Here is a 17,301-nt window from a genome sequence, read left to right as displayed (position 1 = left end):
TCTCATTTTGGCCAGCACAAATGTTTGCGCAATCATGTTGTAAACTAAATCACTGCAATGGTGCTTTTACAGATAATCTTCACAAAAGGCTATTGTTATCTGTTTCATTTCAGTGCTCGGTTGATGGTGTATTGCAGTGCGTCATTCGACCAGAAGCCTTTGAAAAATGCTACTGTGTGCTAAGCATAAATGTTGAAGTAACTTGAACAGTTGGACAGGGATTGGGGTGGGGAGGAGAGGAGACTTGACCATGTGCTACTGAAAAGACCTTCTCTTTCTCCTGCAGAAAGCTCTGGCTGCCAGCCTTAGCAACAGTGCTAGGGAGCCGAGCGTTTACTGAATTTGACTTGGAGCAGATCCTCAGTTGAGGAGGGAAGTGTGAAGGCAAACTGGAAGGAAGATGCTTGGGTCATAAGGGAAGTCTGTGGTGAAAAGATATCACTTCAATCCTCAGATGAAACTTGATGTTGCTGTGTTGGCTGTGGAGAGACTATTAACATTCAGCTCTGGAGAGGTCAGGCGTGTGATTATTTAAGGATATCAGTGCATGTTTAATCTCCTCGGGGCTTATCTGTTCATATTCAGTGCTGCTGTTGATTGCTTCAGACAAATAGCTATAATATTCCATCAATACCTGTGAGGAGCGAACACTTCTAAAATGGAAAATCACTCTTCCTGTTCAGTCTGCGCTGAACTTCATAAAACTATTTAAACAAAAATTTAATGTTCTTTCTATAATTTAAACCTGCCCAGAGTGTCTGAAGGCGCTTCCTTTTAGAAGCAGAGGTTGTTCCAACATGAAAGAACAAAATAATAGCTATTCCAGAGTGTCTGAAAAGTACAAGAAGTTCTCAACTCAGCAGTAGCACTGCTCGGTCCTGTCCAAGTGGTAGATGGATTGAAGTGTTTTTGATCACTGTTTAACTCCGCTGCTGGCCATGCGTTTTCATGGCTTTGCTATTTGAAAGCTGAGACTGCTAGAATTACTAATTGCACCAGTGTTGCAAACCGTGATGCTGCTGCTGCCAGAAAGTTATTGCAGCTTTCTAAACCACATTTCCAGAGAGCAACCCATCATTCTTTTGCGCTCTTTATAATTATGGCTGTAAGTATCCCGCTTCCTTTTGTGTGCTACTGGCAGCAATAGCATTAATAAGGTAGCATTAATGATGGCGTAGTAGTCTGCAAACTTGAGCTCCACGCAGAGTTCACCAGCACCATTTTCTTCTCAGCCATTGAAGTACTGAGTTTTGTCTTGCTTTTAGATATTTAAAATGTCTGTCAATAGGTTTTTAGTCAAGTAAGGCTTTTACCCTGGAGCTTTTCAAGATAAGGAACAGTGACAAGCACTGCCGGAAGTGCCCTTAGTCAGAGTTTGTTTGCACAGTGCTTGGGAGGCCTCTTATACTGGCCAAGGCCTCTGGATATTGTTGAAATGGAAATATTAACTACAGTAGGTTGGAAATCCAGAGGCTCTTTTTTTTCCCCCCTGCAGAAAAGCTTTAAATTAAAATTCAAAAGACTCTTTGTGGAGCATTTCTGTTGTCCTTCAAAACAGGATTCACCAGTGTGGCTTGCTCATTTGGGGAAAGACTTTTAATCTGTTCATGTTGCTGCAATATTCACCATCTTACTACTTAACTGGTGCAAGTGGTTTATATTTAAGAACACATTGCACTGAAAACAAAAAAAAGGGGGGTTGGAAGTCAGAAGGGAAGGAAACACAGAATTGCTGCCCAGCCTGAAGAATGTATTTTGGAACTTTAAAAAGTTAAGAGAACTGCCAGATCAAAGCATTTCTTCAGTTTCCTGGATAAGTCATCAAAAATAAGTAAAAAAAGAGTGCAGACTGTCGAATGATGCTGACTAGGCGGTGCAGATTTACAGTAAAAAGGCAGAAAAATGTTTCAAATAACATTAATGGGAAGTTGCTCTAACCTGATGAGTGAAGCTCTTCTGTGCTTTATCCTCTAGTCTGACTAATGGGAATCTATTCTAGCACGCCCTTTGTGGATGTCTTTTGGATTTTTGTTGACCCCAAAATCTCTTTTATGGCTTTTTTCCCTCCACCCCTTCCTCAAAAAAATAGCAGAAATCAACACAAAAAACCCCTGTCTCTGGAGAAGACAAGCAATATAAAGACGCTTAAGAAGCAACACGGTACTTGACAGAAACATTTGCTTTTTGATAAACTGATTTAAGATTAGGTGTGTTTTTTCACTGCTGTTTACCCCTCCCCTCTGAACTTCAAAATGTGTCCAGCTCTGAAGGGAATCATCAACCTTGAAATTAAATTGTGAGGACAAATTTGGCCAAGTGCTCACTGCCATTGCTTCATCCATACCGTCCTGTGCTGGTGAGAGGATCCTGATGTTTATTCAAGGAAGGCAGTGAACAATGACTGTTTCCTTAGTCTGGCTTCAATGTGAAACAATTGAGTCTGCCCACTTGCCTTTATCAATGTGTTATCTACTAAATTGCCCAAACTTCCTCTATTAAGATTATTGGGGCCCCATCTCCTCCCCTGCTATGTTGCCGAACAGGTTTTGTTCAGGACTTCCCCTGCTTCTCTCAATGTTGGTAGCTGGTCTTCTAAACCTGTTTGCAGGCCAACTTGAAAATACAAATGACACACGGTCTTTTAAGATTAAAAAATATTTCATAGCTAATCTCTCTATGGACCATCAGCATGGCAATCTCTATTTTAACAGGCTCTGGAAAGATTTACTCTTGGCAAGACTGGCAGTATCATCATTTGCTGGTAAGCAGCCTGGAACATTCATTTCTTGAAGCAAACAGAGGGTACCAAAGAAGCGTTTGTTCTTTCTGTCCAGTCTCAACAAGATTGCCCTTCCCCTGCTCTTAGTTTGAAGAGATTTGCTTTGCCAGTGTGTTGCCGCAACATTTTACATCTCAATTATTTTTGTGTGTTCACGTAATTGTCTTCATAACCCTAAAGTTCTTAATCACTTCGAAATAGGTTTCAAAGTTACATGAATCAGCCAGCTATGATCAACACTTTCTGCTTGTCTTGAGCCTGGTAAGATAAGGGAAGAGTCTGTATCTGCTCATCCTGTCTTAAACAAGGAAATTATGCTGGAGACAGTCTATCAAGAAGAATCTTTTTCAAGGCAGTGACTGAACACAACTTTAGTCTTTTCCTTTGGGTGACACAGCAGGGATATCTATGGATGTCCCTACAATAGGGCTGGGCTCTTGGAGCAGCTTTGCAGTAAACACAGCAATTAACTATATCCAACTGCTGGCACCAGCACAATATTTTATTCTGCTATCTTCAGGTACTAAAACATTACATCCAGGCCACTCTGCACATGCTTCAATTAATCATACAGTGTTTTGAGCAATGACCAACAGCACAGTGCTCCATCACGCAGCTCTGCTTTTTCTCATGTTGTGTTGTGAGACGCGTTAGGTAAAACTTCCAGGATTGCTCTTACGGTCATCACTGACCTTTAATTCACCAGCGCTGTCTTCAGATTCTTGACAGACCTTGCAAGGGATGCCCATCTGAGCACTGCAATCGTGAGTCATCCATTTGCATGTAATACGCATGGTAGTCATGCGGATGACTAAATTTGGCTCTGTAGTTTTGAAGAGCTTTGCAGGCTCAAGCAGAGCTACAGGCAGAGCAAAAAATCAAGCAATTCTGCAGGCAATCATCCCAATGATCTCTGCTTAAATGGTACCTCATCAAGGCTCATTTAGCAGGCAGTGACTGGAGAGGGGACGCTGGGAGATATGATGAAGCTTTGAGATGACAGAGGCCACTTTCCTAAAGGTCTCTTTTCCACTTAGCACAAGGGTCTGCTTCCCTCTATGTCTGCCCATTTGCCACTCCTGACTGTTCCTGGCAGATCTCAGCTCCCCACACTTGGCCAAAGACTTGAAAAAAGAAGGAGGATCAGTAAGATCTCTTTATACCACAAAAAGCTCATTCCTGTTAACAAAAGATGGTCAGGAAATGCCTATGATACCAAGATCTAGAACAAATACGAGAATTCCTACTCCCAGAACACTGTTGGTGTTGGTGGCATGTGAGAAGGAGCAGTTCCTGATTTCTGCTTTGCCCTCCTCTCTTGATTGAGTCCTGTTACTAGACCATTGAAGAGGAGGAAAGAGCAGCCAGTCTATAATGGGCTCTGTTATTACAGAAAATCTGTGCTGGATGTTTGGAGGACTGAAGGGAATTTTTTAACTGGGGCAGATATTGCTATATTACATGCCTTTTGTGGGAGGTATTAGCTACATTTTTCCCCGTAGCTGAGTGACCAAGGGAGAAAGTGTAGATGAGGGAGTCTGAGATGGAGAAATTTCTCTCCAACTCTTGTGGACAACTGGAAACAAAGCTGCCTGTAGATTTTTTGAACGTTAATCCTATTGTACTCCCCACCCCTACAACTCATTTTAAAATGCTGAGGTTTCCAAGTTAATGCCTCTCATATGTGATCATTTCTCCTTTTCATGAAAGAATAGAGGCTATGTAGTCTTGATATTGAGCAGTAGCAGTAGAGAGGTTAATACCTGTGTGATCATCTCTGCAGGTTGTCTTTTGAAAGACACCATCAGGCAGGTTCCCAGAAACAAGGTCTCAGGACACCAAGAAAAGCCTTTTTCAAGGATGGTGGGGAGGCCGGAGTGGGAGGCATCTCGTGCATTTAGCTGTATGAGTCCCACCCCAGCTTGAGCAGAGGGGTATCTGAAATACTGCATAGGCAGTCCCACGAGGTACATTGCCTTATAGTGTGCATGCCAAAATAAAACACTGCTTTGGATTAAAACCTTGTTATAATGCCTGTATAATAGGAATGAAACACGTTGGGCAGTAAATGGAAATCTACAGTGGTTGCTTTAAACCTATGAGGACATGATGATAGTTGTACAACACCTTTAAATTTGAGCTTTTTGAAAGCTGCTGTAGCCAAACTTACTTGATTATACCACATAAAGTCTCCATTTGGTTGGAAGCTGAGTGCACTAGTACAAATGGGCCAAATTCATGCTTGTTCTCAATGGCAGCTTCATACCTGTGGTCCCATTTGCTCCCCGTGGGCAGGGTGGCACAACTCGGGGTGCACCCAGGACCCCAGACAATGCAGCTGGGGCAGCTACGAGCAGCCCACATCCATACTGGGATGACTGGGAGTTACTGTGAACAGTTTGCAAGCCCCATGTGGCTTCCAGGCCACAATTTGGCTGCCTCTGGTGTTGGAGATCAAAATTCATGGAATAAAATTATACTCCTGCTTCCCAGCATGAAAACTCATGCCTGCTTTAGAGACTGAGGCTTAGTCCATTCTGGTAGCTCTTTATAGCTGTGCAGGGCACAGTTTGCAGACCATTAATTATCTCCCTGCTTTTCTATCTATAGTCAAGGAAGGTTTAATCAAACTCGTAAATTTTGGTCTGGGCAGCCTAGCAGGTTAGATGTTGGGATTCAACAGCGGGGATTTTTCTTTCTCATGAGAAAAAATGGCTCTATTTTGAATTTCAAAGAAATCCGATGCTCATTCCCAGATTTTCTTCCTGAGCGGTATGTACTCTTATAAATCCCAAAGAATGTTCCCTTCCAGAAGTTTCTTCTCCATCTAGCAATCAGTGTACTGGTATGCAGCTCTTGGAAATGCCACTTTCCTTTCTGGAGCAGTGTCACAGACATAGTGATTGTATTAAAAGGTTTTGGCTGATCCTAAGGTGCCTGAAGGTCGTGTGGTCTGAAGAAGTTTCTTCTGGTTTTACATAAATCATAATTTGTGTGTATGGTACTTTGAACAAGCTTATTTTTTATATTTATATATTTTATAGATTTTAGGTATTTATTTTAGGTATCTATATTTAGATATCTAAATATATGTGTATCTATAACATCAATGGCATATTTACTATTCTAACCACTTTGAAGCCCATGACAATGTTCCTTCTTCCTGATTTTCTGCTGCAGATGCTGCTTGCTTAGCATTTTCACTGCTCACACGCAGCTGCCTTGCTCAAACCCTTGGAGCAGGTGAAATGTTCCCTAAACAGGTCCCGAGGGGATTCCACCCACCCCAGAAGCTGCAGGGAAGTGTTGCTCCTATTCTGCGTAACCTACTGAGGTGGCCAAACAGCTCTTGCTCCCTGTCTGAATCAAAGCATATCATTTTCTGCTAAAGGCTGCTTCAGCTTTTTATGTGCGGCAGACACATTCCTTCACCACGAGTGAAGGGGGAATGAAGAGAACATGCCCTTCTTGCGTGTAGTGGTCTTGTCTTTTTGGTACCAGGTGCCAGATAATAGTTTTGGGTCATCTCCTTTGGTCATGCCAAGAAACAAAATCCACTGCCCAGACACTGGTCCTTCCTAGAGTGAGGAGCACAAAACCAGCTCAGGCATTCAGCAGTTGGTTATTTCTTCTCAGATTTGAGTTTGAAGTAAAATGCAGTGTCACGTGTATTAAACAGACATATGCTAAGCAAAGGGTCAGCATAGAAATGTATTTCTGGAGGAAAAGTGCTAATAAGCTCACCTGTGCAGTCTACATCTGCTGCATAAAATGTTTGCCTCATCACCAAAAGCATCTTGTATTCCTTCACATCTTGCTTCCAATAAGGTACGCTTCATATAACATTTATCTTGTTGCTCTGCATTGGCTGGTAGAAGCGTAAAAGTATTTTCTGGGTGGTTGACTTATATTTTCCAAATACCAATCCAGAACACCACACCCTGCACAAACCTTTTACAGACAAATGCTTTTTCTCTTCCGATACGGAGGGCTGCTGACATTAAATACTACTAATACTCTGTGAGATGAATTTTCAGTAATGCCTGAGCAATGCTGGAGTGCAAGTCCCCTGAAAGGCAGAAGGATTTGCATTCCTATATTATTTCCAGGTTTTTGATAATCCTGTGGGATCTTAGTACGAAGAAGAAAGGTGCAGCTGGCGAGGAGATGCCTTTTCTGTCTGAGTTTGTGACAGCAAGGGGGAAATCTTCTCCCCATTAGGTGATACAGCTGGCTGCCTTTGAAAAAAAAGTGTGTGGCTCATTTGGGACTAAAATTCTACATGCAGAAACCCAATGACAGACAAAAATGTTTCTCCATACTATGGCCAGAATAAGCTTTAAAAAATTGTTGCTGGAAACATACCTTAAGTCCACCAGACAGTGAAAGTTGGAACGTAACTTGTTTGCTTAACTCGGTGCTAGTACAATAAATGACTTGCATAAGGCAATTCGTTTACCATTGTTCAAAGAGCAAGGATTATACAAACAGTCTATTGTGTGTAGTGCTTTCTGGTGGTTTAACTTTCTTGGATCGAGAATGACTTAATGAAAGACCACAACTCAATTCCTGGTTGTAATTTTATGGGAAACTACAAGGCTGCATTGTCAAAGGTGCAGTTTGTTGCCTCCTTTCATTTCAGCTTCATTAACCTTGGAAAATGAGGCCACAATATTATTATTTATTATTATTATTATTGTTTTATCCTTCCTCTTGGTCAGATTGGCAGGTTTGTGATCAAAGAGAGATTTTCCTCCAGACCAGCCTGCAGGGCCCAGTGGGAGGTTTTCGCCTGCCTCTGTTGCACAGAGCCATTTATTGTAGTAAATTGGGATTTTTAATGTAACACCTGCAATCGTGGTTCAGAATACTGGCAATCCTTTTGGTCTCTATTTCCAAAGACTGTGCTACATCATCTTTGCAACTTTTGTGCTAGGAGCTGCAGATGTATGATACCATCAAAGCTGTGGAAAAAAGATGTAGTTTATCAATAGCTACAGCAACCTATAAATTATTTACCTTATTCCTTTTTTCTACTCACAGGTACCCTCTGAGACGAGGCAGCTCTTTCACGTTTCTGACTCCGGGACCACACTGGGACTTCACCCTGGTGAGTAAAACAGCTGGTGGGTACCTATTGCAAAAGCATGCAAACAAAGGCAGGAATACAGAGGTGAAGGTCCCTCTGCCTGGAGGAGAAAGAAAATCAACACATTCCTCTCTACCTGGCTAGACACTTTCTGAGCCACTGAGGCTTCGGAGCTTTAGCTGGAGGGTACTTTTTGCACCCAGGGATTAAAAGAAGGCAGGATAACCTGGACACTGTAGTTTCTTTATAAATTTCTTACTTTCTGCTGTGTTTCAGCAGTCCTGCTAGCTAAGCTGGTAAAGCAATAGGCAACATATAAAACATGGTGTAGAAATAAACCTTTTTTATTTTTTTCTTAAATACAAAAATCTGTATTTTATTTGGTATAGAGAAACTACCTAGAGCAAGTGCATGGCCTTATTGCCTTGTACTCTCTCCTCTCCATCCTATAACACGCATCCCTTACTATGGAAGCGGTTCATATCCAGCCTCTAGAGCTGGTAAAGAAAGTCAGACCACTCTGGAGAGTGGTTCAGAGGACCCCCACTGGGTTTCTGATCTGAATTGCTGCTTCGTGAAGTCTGTCCCACTCATGTGCTGAGGACTGCAAGGCAATTAGTCAGCTGAAGTAGGTGCATAGTGCCTAGCATTGTATATATAGATCTTGCCCCATCTTAAAGCTTATTTTCATGAGCTGCCTAAGCTGATTTGCACCCTGCTGCCCCTGGAAGCAGTGATCCCATCCTCAGCCAGCAAACTGATCTGGCTGAAAAACTTGCCTTACCAAAAAGAAAACAAAGAGTTTTGGATGAGCTGATCCAGCTGACTGCACAAGCTTGTACGAATGCCTGTGTCGGCACAAGGAAGGGCGTGGGAACACGTCTGGAGGTGGGGAAAAGGACAGGACTACCTTTTATGAAGGAAATTCCATCTAAAATCAGATGGAGCTTCTTGTGAAAGCATGCGTTTAGACGGGCACTTTGCTGGCTGTGCCTTGCGCGGCAGCCATGTGCGATTTTGAGGCTGCACAAACACCAGTCCAGTGTGGGAGTGGATTAAACAAAACCATAAGCTCTTGTAGATTTTTCTTTTGCTTCATTTTAGAAACTTTCATCTGGTTACTACAGCTACATTAAACATACACATTTGAATATTACAAAGCCCTAGAAATTACATTCTTTCAAATTTGAAAATATTGTGCTCTAACATAACAAATTAAAAGCATTTTGCTTGAGTTTCAAGTTATTCCTGTTCTTTGCGTGTTTTTTTATCTGCTTTTATTTGGCTATACGCTTATTCAGTTCAACTCTCAATTACAGTTAGAGCGTATTATATGTCATGACACAGGCTGCAAAAAACAAAGAAAATGTTTTTGAAGGACTGAATTGCTTATCTGCATTCCTCCATCATGTCCCTCATCAACCTGCACTACTGCGACTTCTCCCTTCAAGCCCAAGTAGCTTAATTTCCAGCTACAGATGGTGGGTAGCCCTGAATTCCAGCCCTTTTCTGGAGATCCAAGCTTTCCTGTGACTAGCTAGAGGTTAGTCTTGGATTAATACACCTAACACTGGAAGAGAAGTAAATACAGGAGGGAAAGAATAACAAAGGAGAGCGCATAGCTGTGCAGTTCAGTTACCCAGCAGACATACCCTTACTGCATGGCCGCGGACCAGGTCTCTGCTTAGAGTCTTTGCCGATGTAATTACACTGGCATACATTGACCAGAGCACTGTATTTTGGCAGCAGCTTGTAGGCAAGCAAGAACTCCACTTTTTTTGGTGTCATGTCTCTCATGTGCTGGAGCGTGTCACAGACAGGGTTTTGTTTCCCCATGACCACCAAGTACTCATATGCTGGTCACAAATAGCATCTCTTCATGCCATAGTTTGTGCAGCTGTTTGGCCAAAAGTCTGCAAAACGTGCCTGGCCTGAGTCTCAGGGGAAGTGGGTAACTCAGCCAAGTGTCCTTTTCATGCCTGCAGAGGTGGAGTGGGTTTAAAGAGAAAGACTAGTGAGCGTTCTGCACAATCCTAAGAAAAAACTAATGCAGTTTGGGTTAAAACATCCTCTGGATGGCTTCTGACTGGAAGCAAGGTTACTCATGGTCTGTTTTCCCTTCTTCCTTTTCATTAAGGAGGATTCATTTCTGAGAAACAGGCACTTGATCTTTGTTGACTTAACGGTCCTGATGCACATTCCTCACCTGAAGCCTTATTGGTGTTTTATGACTTCAGGTGGGCAATAAGCAGCAAAAACCAGACTGATCCCTAAAGAACAAAATATCCTGGTTTAAGGCAAAAGCCCTTAGTAGGAGAGAGGAAAACTAGATGACTAGAATTGTTTTTAAATTGAAAACCAGTACTTTCTTAAAAAGCATTCCTGGAGCTTTAATCAGAATCCTTGAAATTTAATTAACATTTGTGCTCATGGCATTGTTTAGGTCTTTCTAAAATAAAGTCACAAAATATTTACATTTCCCTTTCTGATTAGTATTTTTTATGCTTCTCCTTTACAGTACCTCTTTGAGAGCCTACATCGGGTCTCACGGTTTTTACAGTTTAATAACTTTTGTAGAAGTAACTTTTTCCACGACTTGAGTTTTGTGAGAAGGTTAACGTATCAGATCTCTGATCATGACAGTCTCAAAAATGTGAGAAAAAAGTACCGTAGCAGTTGCTTTTCTATCATGTGGCTTTAAACGCCCAGATTTGAGCAGTCTGAAGAGGCCGTTTTCTTGGAATCTGTTTCTGTTCTGGCACCACACAGGAATGATACAGCTGGCTCTGCAGTGAAATGTCTAAGTTTTTGTATGAAACTATATTGGGCAAAGGAAATGGGGTCCAGCCAATGCAATACTTATTGCATAAGTCTAGCCAGTTTAAAAACAAAACTTTGGCCTTCCTTTCGTGTCTGGGCTTTGGTCTGGAGCTGTATGTTAAAGATGTTAATATACTTGACTACATAAGGAACGAATAATATTCAGACCAAAAAGGCGTGGTGTCTTTGTCTTTATTGCAAGTTTTCTGCTGTTAAATAGATGCTAATATCCTTGACTTACATATGGGAAAAATAATCTGCAGACCAAAAAGGTGTGGTTATAGCAGTCTTATTGCAGGGCTTGATAAATAACCAACCCTGGGTATTTTACTAAACCTAAAAAAACAAATGTCTGCATTTGCATGTGTTCTCAAGCCTGCCAAAGGTCTGTTCAAAAAGTATGGAGTGTGCTGGGACATTAATTCAGTGTCAATGCTACAAATATGGTAAGACACAATGTCTAACGTGAGAATTTTTTCCTCTGTAGTTAGTAAGTCTGTCAGTGAAGGGACTCACGTGACAGAGTCAGTATCTTGTCTTTGCAAATACAGAAAAAAAGACAGAAAAACTGAAATCATTGAGGAACTTTGTACTTGAATCCACTTCTGGAGCTAGTTTGAATAGCTGAGAAAAAAACCACAGCACCAAAACCTAAAATATAAGAAACTCATTAGTGCACTTCTGTAATATCTCACCATTCCATGTGAATATTTAATGGTTACATGGTAGAGTTGGCATAGTGTGGAGAAGCCAGAAGACACATTGGAGCCTAAAAATACATCATACGAAAGGACTAGCAAACAAGAGAACAGGTTTCTGAGAACCCTTCAGGGAGGCTGGACATCCCCTCAACACTATCAGATTTTCAAAGGGACTGTGGAAACTAGGCTGGTCAGCATTTAAAAATAATTGGAATGAATACTTGTATTCAAATATTTTAAATACACTTACAATGATGACAAACCTCTATTAAAGCTGAAACTTTTAAGTTACTTGAATATATTATTAAATTTTAAGAAAACAGGAATTACATATGTGCTCCTGACAGAAGGTCAAGCTGCTGGACTGGTAGAGCACAAAACTGAAATTTGCTGAAGTTCAGAGTGGACTTGTGGTAGGAGTTCCCTCTGCAGCTGCAGAAACGGTGTTTTCCCCATTTCACCTAGTCAATGTCTAGTCTGTTAAACTGATAAACAACGTGTAGACCCATATAAAAATACGAAATAGTTTCTTTTTTTTCCTTTGTGCTTAATGAAGTGGAAGAGGATGAACTGGACTCATTCTGAAATGTTGAAGGACAAGGGTCAAACACAGGATGAAAATCAACTACTTGTTTTATGGGTGACCAAACAATTTATGCTCGTGACCCATGTTTTTTTCCAGACCAGGTGATTTGCAGGCTGGTACAGTCCAACAGGATGAGTCCACAATTAGTTTTCCATTATCTGAGTAATGAAAAAATAATGTAGAAGCCCAGATAGTACAGAAATAGTGGGAGGTATCAGGAAGCTCAGTGCAGATGTCTCTTCTCATTGTTCCACTGGCTTGTGCTCTTCTTCAGAAAGGAAAATAGCTGAGAGGTCCCTGGCCAAAAGCCTCATCTTTCTTCCACACAAACACTTATTCTTTTAGCCCGTTGCATTCCTAGCATGGATGCTTCAGCCACAGCTGTCTACTGGCCATGTCCAAAGTAATGAATTAAATAAGTGATTGAAATGCCCTCACATACACACATTCAGCTATTTAGGGAACCACACTAAAATCCCTGATACACAGTAAGAATCCCCTGAATAAAATATATTTGGGTATTAGAGGGTAGCTGAGGAGCAGGAACAACCAATCTAGTACAAAACTGCTTTATGCTGGCACTGTCCCCGGGGTGAAATCTGTAGATCCCCTCACTCCCAGACCCCTGCCCAAGCCCACCTCTTCTGGTGAGCAAACACGATGAGAGTTAGGCATGGTATCTTCTGGTGTCCCCTAGAGTCCTCAGATCCTAATGGTCACCAAGTCTGACCCTCTTGGTACCGAACTCTTTCAAAAAGCCCAACTTTATTGCTGGATTGCTGACCTCAGAAACCACAAAAAAAGTTTCATTTAACTAAATTAATCTCAAATTATTTCACAGTGGTAACCGCTGCGTTCTGTCCTGCTACTGAGATTTCCTACTTACGACTTTACTCACAACCACAATTATGGGAGTACAGAGAAACAAGCTTATAGGCATATAATTTATAGATATCGATCAGGTGACAAACCTCATGAAACAGCATAAACATGCTTTGCGTTTGTTTTCAACCTTTAGGTTTTTGAGTTATTACAGTTAGTTGGGGGTGTAAAGAAATAAATTGTCTCTGGTCTGCTTTATAAAAAACAGAGCCTTCTTTCTGAACGCAAATTGAGTGTACAGCTATAACTCTGTTTCATTTCTTACAGAAGAGGAAGCGCCGAGAGAAAGATGATGATGTAGTCAGTCTTTGCAGCCTTGACTTTAAGGTAATCAAAACACGTTCCTCTACAATATTGTGCAATCATCTGCTTTGTTGGCTATAGTGGCTTCTGCTGGGGAATGCCATACTTTCTGTGTTTGCATTTCACCATCAACAGTTTAGAGACGTGTACAGCTGTGTTTGCTCTTGCATACACCTCCGGGGTGGGCTGAGTCCTACTAGGGATATCCATAACACTGTTTGTGATCTCCTGTTTTAATCATCTGAATCCTAAATCTGCCACAGTTTTAATGTTGTGTGAAATAAATGCGTGTAACCCACACTTAGCAAGAACACAAGCATTTTCAAGTGCCGGGAAGCAAAGCTGTGCAAAGCCCCTTCAAATGTTGCTTTTGTTTGACGTTAGTTAGTGCACTTCATTGTATTGCAAACAAGCTGGACTGGCTGGGTGGTAAATTGTTCTTAAAGCTGTGGCTTAAATTGACTTACAAAGATGAGGGTGGGGAGGTGCGGAGTTGCATCATTTTCCAAGGACTATCCAAGCCTGGTTTTCTGAAAGAGAAACTACTTCCCGCTGTCCATCTGCCCTGAAGATCTCGCTGTCAGGCACTTCTCTGAAGAGGGGAAGGAAGAGAAATCGGGTTTTTCCTAGGAAGGTAGCTATTGAGTTGAGAGTTAACTAAATGGGTTTTACAGTTTATTAGACTGGGATTAAAAGTCATTTGTTAGTGGGGAATTTCCTGCTTGACCTAATGACCAGTGCATCCTCTGTTGTTGTCACTTACTTTGCATTTGTGCATTATTTATTAGCCTCACTTAATCTGGCTACTGCTGGATGCTTTCCATGACCGATTGTCCTGTCCAACAGGCTAACTCTGGGTTTTGACCTCTCTAGACTAGATCTCCTGTTCCAGATAAGACCATCCCTGTAATTTTCTAGTAGGGGAGGGAAAAGAGCAAAAAAGATTATCTGCAGAGGGCTGTGATACAGCAGTGCTGATGCCTCTGAACTGACTGTGTTTTGGGCTTGTTTTGTTTCTGAGGTCTTTCTGGTTTTCTGATGCAGATGGGAGTGTTATGGCTAGGAAATCTGCCCTCAGGGAAGAGGATTTTCTTTTTCTTTTCTCTCTTTTTCTTTTTTAATTGGACTACCTTTTTATGTGTTGGACAAAATTGCATGAATTAGGGTTTCTCCCACAAAGCAATCACTTCAAGGTGAAACTAAAATATCAACAGTAATTTGTGTACTCACCTTTTAAGAATTTTAACAGAAATCTTCCAAGGAAAAAGGGTAATCCCTAGGCTAATACAGTCAAAGTTCAGACTGCAGCTTTTGTTTAGGTCGATTTTTTTAACTTGTTCTTTTGAAAGGGTCAGGCTCTCCCGGACATTTGAGAGCTTGAGGCACACCCACCAAATACACTCCAGTATTCTTGTTAAAATACATTAACAGTACTGGTTGGATTGTAATTTTCAGGCTTTTTGATACCAACTCTCAAGGTTATTAAAAGTTTCAAAAGCACCACAGTCAACTATTTATAGTCAGATTTTCAAAACACATCATGAGGACTTCTGAGTCTCATTGAACACTTATGCTGTAGTACAGATTATACTTCGCTCTGTCTAGATTTGATGAGGGTCAACCAATAGCCTAAAATTTGGCTCCATCAAGATACAGATGTATCTATTTAACTGATGAAATAAGGTCACAGAGGAGATCAAGATCATTTAATGCTATGTGTAGGTCAGACCATATATTGTTTATCCCCATCTTACAGATGGGAACTGATTTTTCAGAGTTTGTCTCTCTAAAGTGTCTAACTCCACAGCATAACTGTTATTTCAACTCCACTATCTCCCCCAGCTCAGCTGATGAGCTGCTGTTTTGTCACCATACTTGTAATAACGGAGTTTTGCCAGCATACTGCATTCACACTCCTACTAGACATAATTGTGCTGACAAAACTGCCATGTAGATGGTGATCCCACGAAGGGCTGCTTTGGAGCGGGGAGTTGCATCCTAGTATCCCAGACTTGGCACCCTACCCAATGTATGTTTTTAAAATAAAGGTAGGGGAAGGGACTATTTAATTTGGATGTGTAGCTGTCTCTCTGAAAAGGTTGAGCAGTCCTCTAATGATGTTTAAACCTCACATATTCTAGATCATTGTTCCACATACCAGGAAGATGGTATGCAAAATGGCAGGGGAGATCACGCCAGCCCAGATCGACTGCAATGCCCCAGATATTCTTGTTTATTTTGGCTTGTTAACCTCCTCCTTGCCGCCGAGAGTCCTACTCAAAAGTGAACCAGATCTGTTAGGTCTGTTAACCTTCTGATTTGACATACAGCCTAAAACCCTCCAAGCATTACCAAAATATGAGTGGAAAGTTACAACCTGAGACCATAGTTACAGCATCCACTTCCTTCAGCACTGAGCCACCGCTTCTCTTGTGCCAAAACACTCTCCTTTTGGGAGAAAGAAAGTATTTTCTCCCCAGATCATGTCTGGAGCCATGCTACAACGTGGGCTGTTGATAATTGTCTGGATAAGACAGAAGGGAGAGTGAATTGCAGCGCAGGGACAGAAACAAGAGATTGAGGATGGGAATTTCTTTATAAAGCAGATCTTTGTGCTTTAAAACTAAGAGTTATTTTTGCATTTCAGGTAGGTTTATGACCAACTTTTTGTTAAGTGATCACATATGAAACAGTTCCATATTACCCCTGCAGTTATGTAAGGTGTTGAATGATTCATGGGAGGAAGCAGTACTGTGTTTTTTGAAGGTGTGTATATCTTGATGTTTGTTAGCAACTAGATAAATACTTTTCAGTATATGACAGGGAACAGACGGATGTGATGGTGTATTTTACCAGAGGCAAAATGAAGCCAGGCTGAGTAATGTGTAAGAATCACGTCTCGTCTGGATGGCGTTTTCTGTTGGTTATGGGATGTCCTTGTAAGGCTTTAGGAAGAGGGATTTCAGAGAGGAAGTGAAGTCTTAGCGAGGACCCTTTTTATGAACCACCATGCTGTGTCCTTCTCGAAGCCTTACTCACCTTTTTGGGACCAATTCTGTGAATATTACTCAGTCTGGATAGGAGTTCATCCCAAATAAGCCCTAGAGTTGTACTACTGTTGGCAGCAGAGAGACTGTGACGATAAAGCTGACAGTGACAGTCTCTCCAGGGAAGGCAGATAAACACTGATTTTTTTTTTTTTTTCTTATAATGTAAAAAATTACTTGGAAAAAAGAGGAGCTGGGGGGAGAGAATCCTTGTGCATCTGCATTCTTGCTGGTCCAGATAACTTGAAACCATCAGTGAGTGTCTGTCCACGGTCACAGTTCCCGCCAGCAGCTTGGCTTCAGGCAGGGATAACACAGCCTCAAGAGCATCACTAAATAATGCAAGAAACTGCAGCGGTAACTCCTTCCTTTAGAATACATACACACAAGCTTTAAAGAAACAACGAAAACAGTCCTTCCCTCCTCCCTTCCCCCTCCCAAAGATACAACTGCTCTAGAGGACTTTTATGCAAATTTTATTGGCATGTCTGATTCATGCAAGAACATGCCCATGCATAAAGTTACAAATTTGTATTTGGAAATAGACTTTGATCACAATGAACATCTCTGGCATTGGCTACACCGCGCAATTCTGAAAAACAACATTTGGCACGTGAGCAGGTTGGGAGCTGAAGTCAACTGTAGCTTCTCGCTCCATTACTCAGTTGTTAGCATAGATGTTGTGTTTAATAGTATCACAGGATTGGACGGTCCATGTTTTCTGGTGTTGCATTCATATTCATAAGATGGAAATTGCTTTTCTGGCCTGAGCGCACAAACGTTCACTTCAGGGATGGTTGAGGTAACTCATTTTCTAGAGTTCTCCAGAATGTCATAGGTTGTATTTCAGTAAAAATGCATCTGCACTGTGGCTTGGGTTTTGTTTTGGGTTTGGTTTTGGTTTGGTTTTTTGTATTTGTAACTGTATAATGGAGTTGAATGGCAGCTAATTATAGTGACCTCCCACCATCCAAAATAAATGCTGGATTCCAGACCGGCTCATAAACTTTTCAGATGACCCAATACTCTCTTGATGGGTCATAGCCTACTTTTGCTCATTTTCCAGAATACTGCTCTGAATTTGGCTCTGAATA

The 17,301-nt window shown here is 41.4% G+C and overlaps 1 protein-coding gene across 1 annotated transcript in view; it reads left to right on the top strand.

Annotated features, from left to right (window-relative positions):
- Positions 1–17,301, top strand: part of NET1 (neuroepithelial cell transforming 1) — a 54,981-nt gene that overhangs the window by 21,575 nt on the left and 16,105 nt on the right. The window contains exons 2-3 of the mRNA XM_072857103.1: positions 7,823–7,889; positions 13,125–13,184. Of these exons, the coding sequence (XP_072713204.1) occupies positions 7,823–7,889; positions 13,125–13,184 (127 nt within the window). The remainder of the gene's footprint in view (positions 1–7,822; positions 7,890–13,124; positions 13,185–17,301) is intronic.

Source organism: Ciconia boyciana, chromosome 1, assembly GCF_034638445.1.
Source record: "Ciconia boyciana chromosome 1, ASM3463844v1, whole genome shotgun sequence".
NCBI lineage: Eukaryota > Metazoa > Chordata > Aves > Ciconiiformes > Ciconiidae > Ciconia > Ciconia boyciana.
The sequence above is the reverse complement of the archived record's forward strand: the minus strand, read 5'-3'. Positions and strand labels throughout refer to the sequence as shown.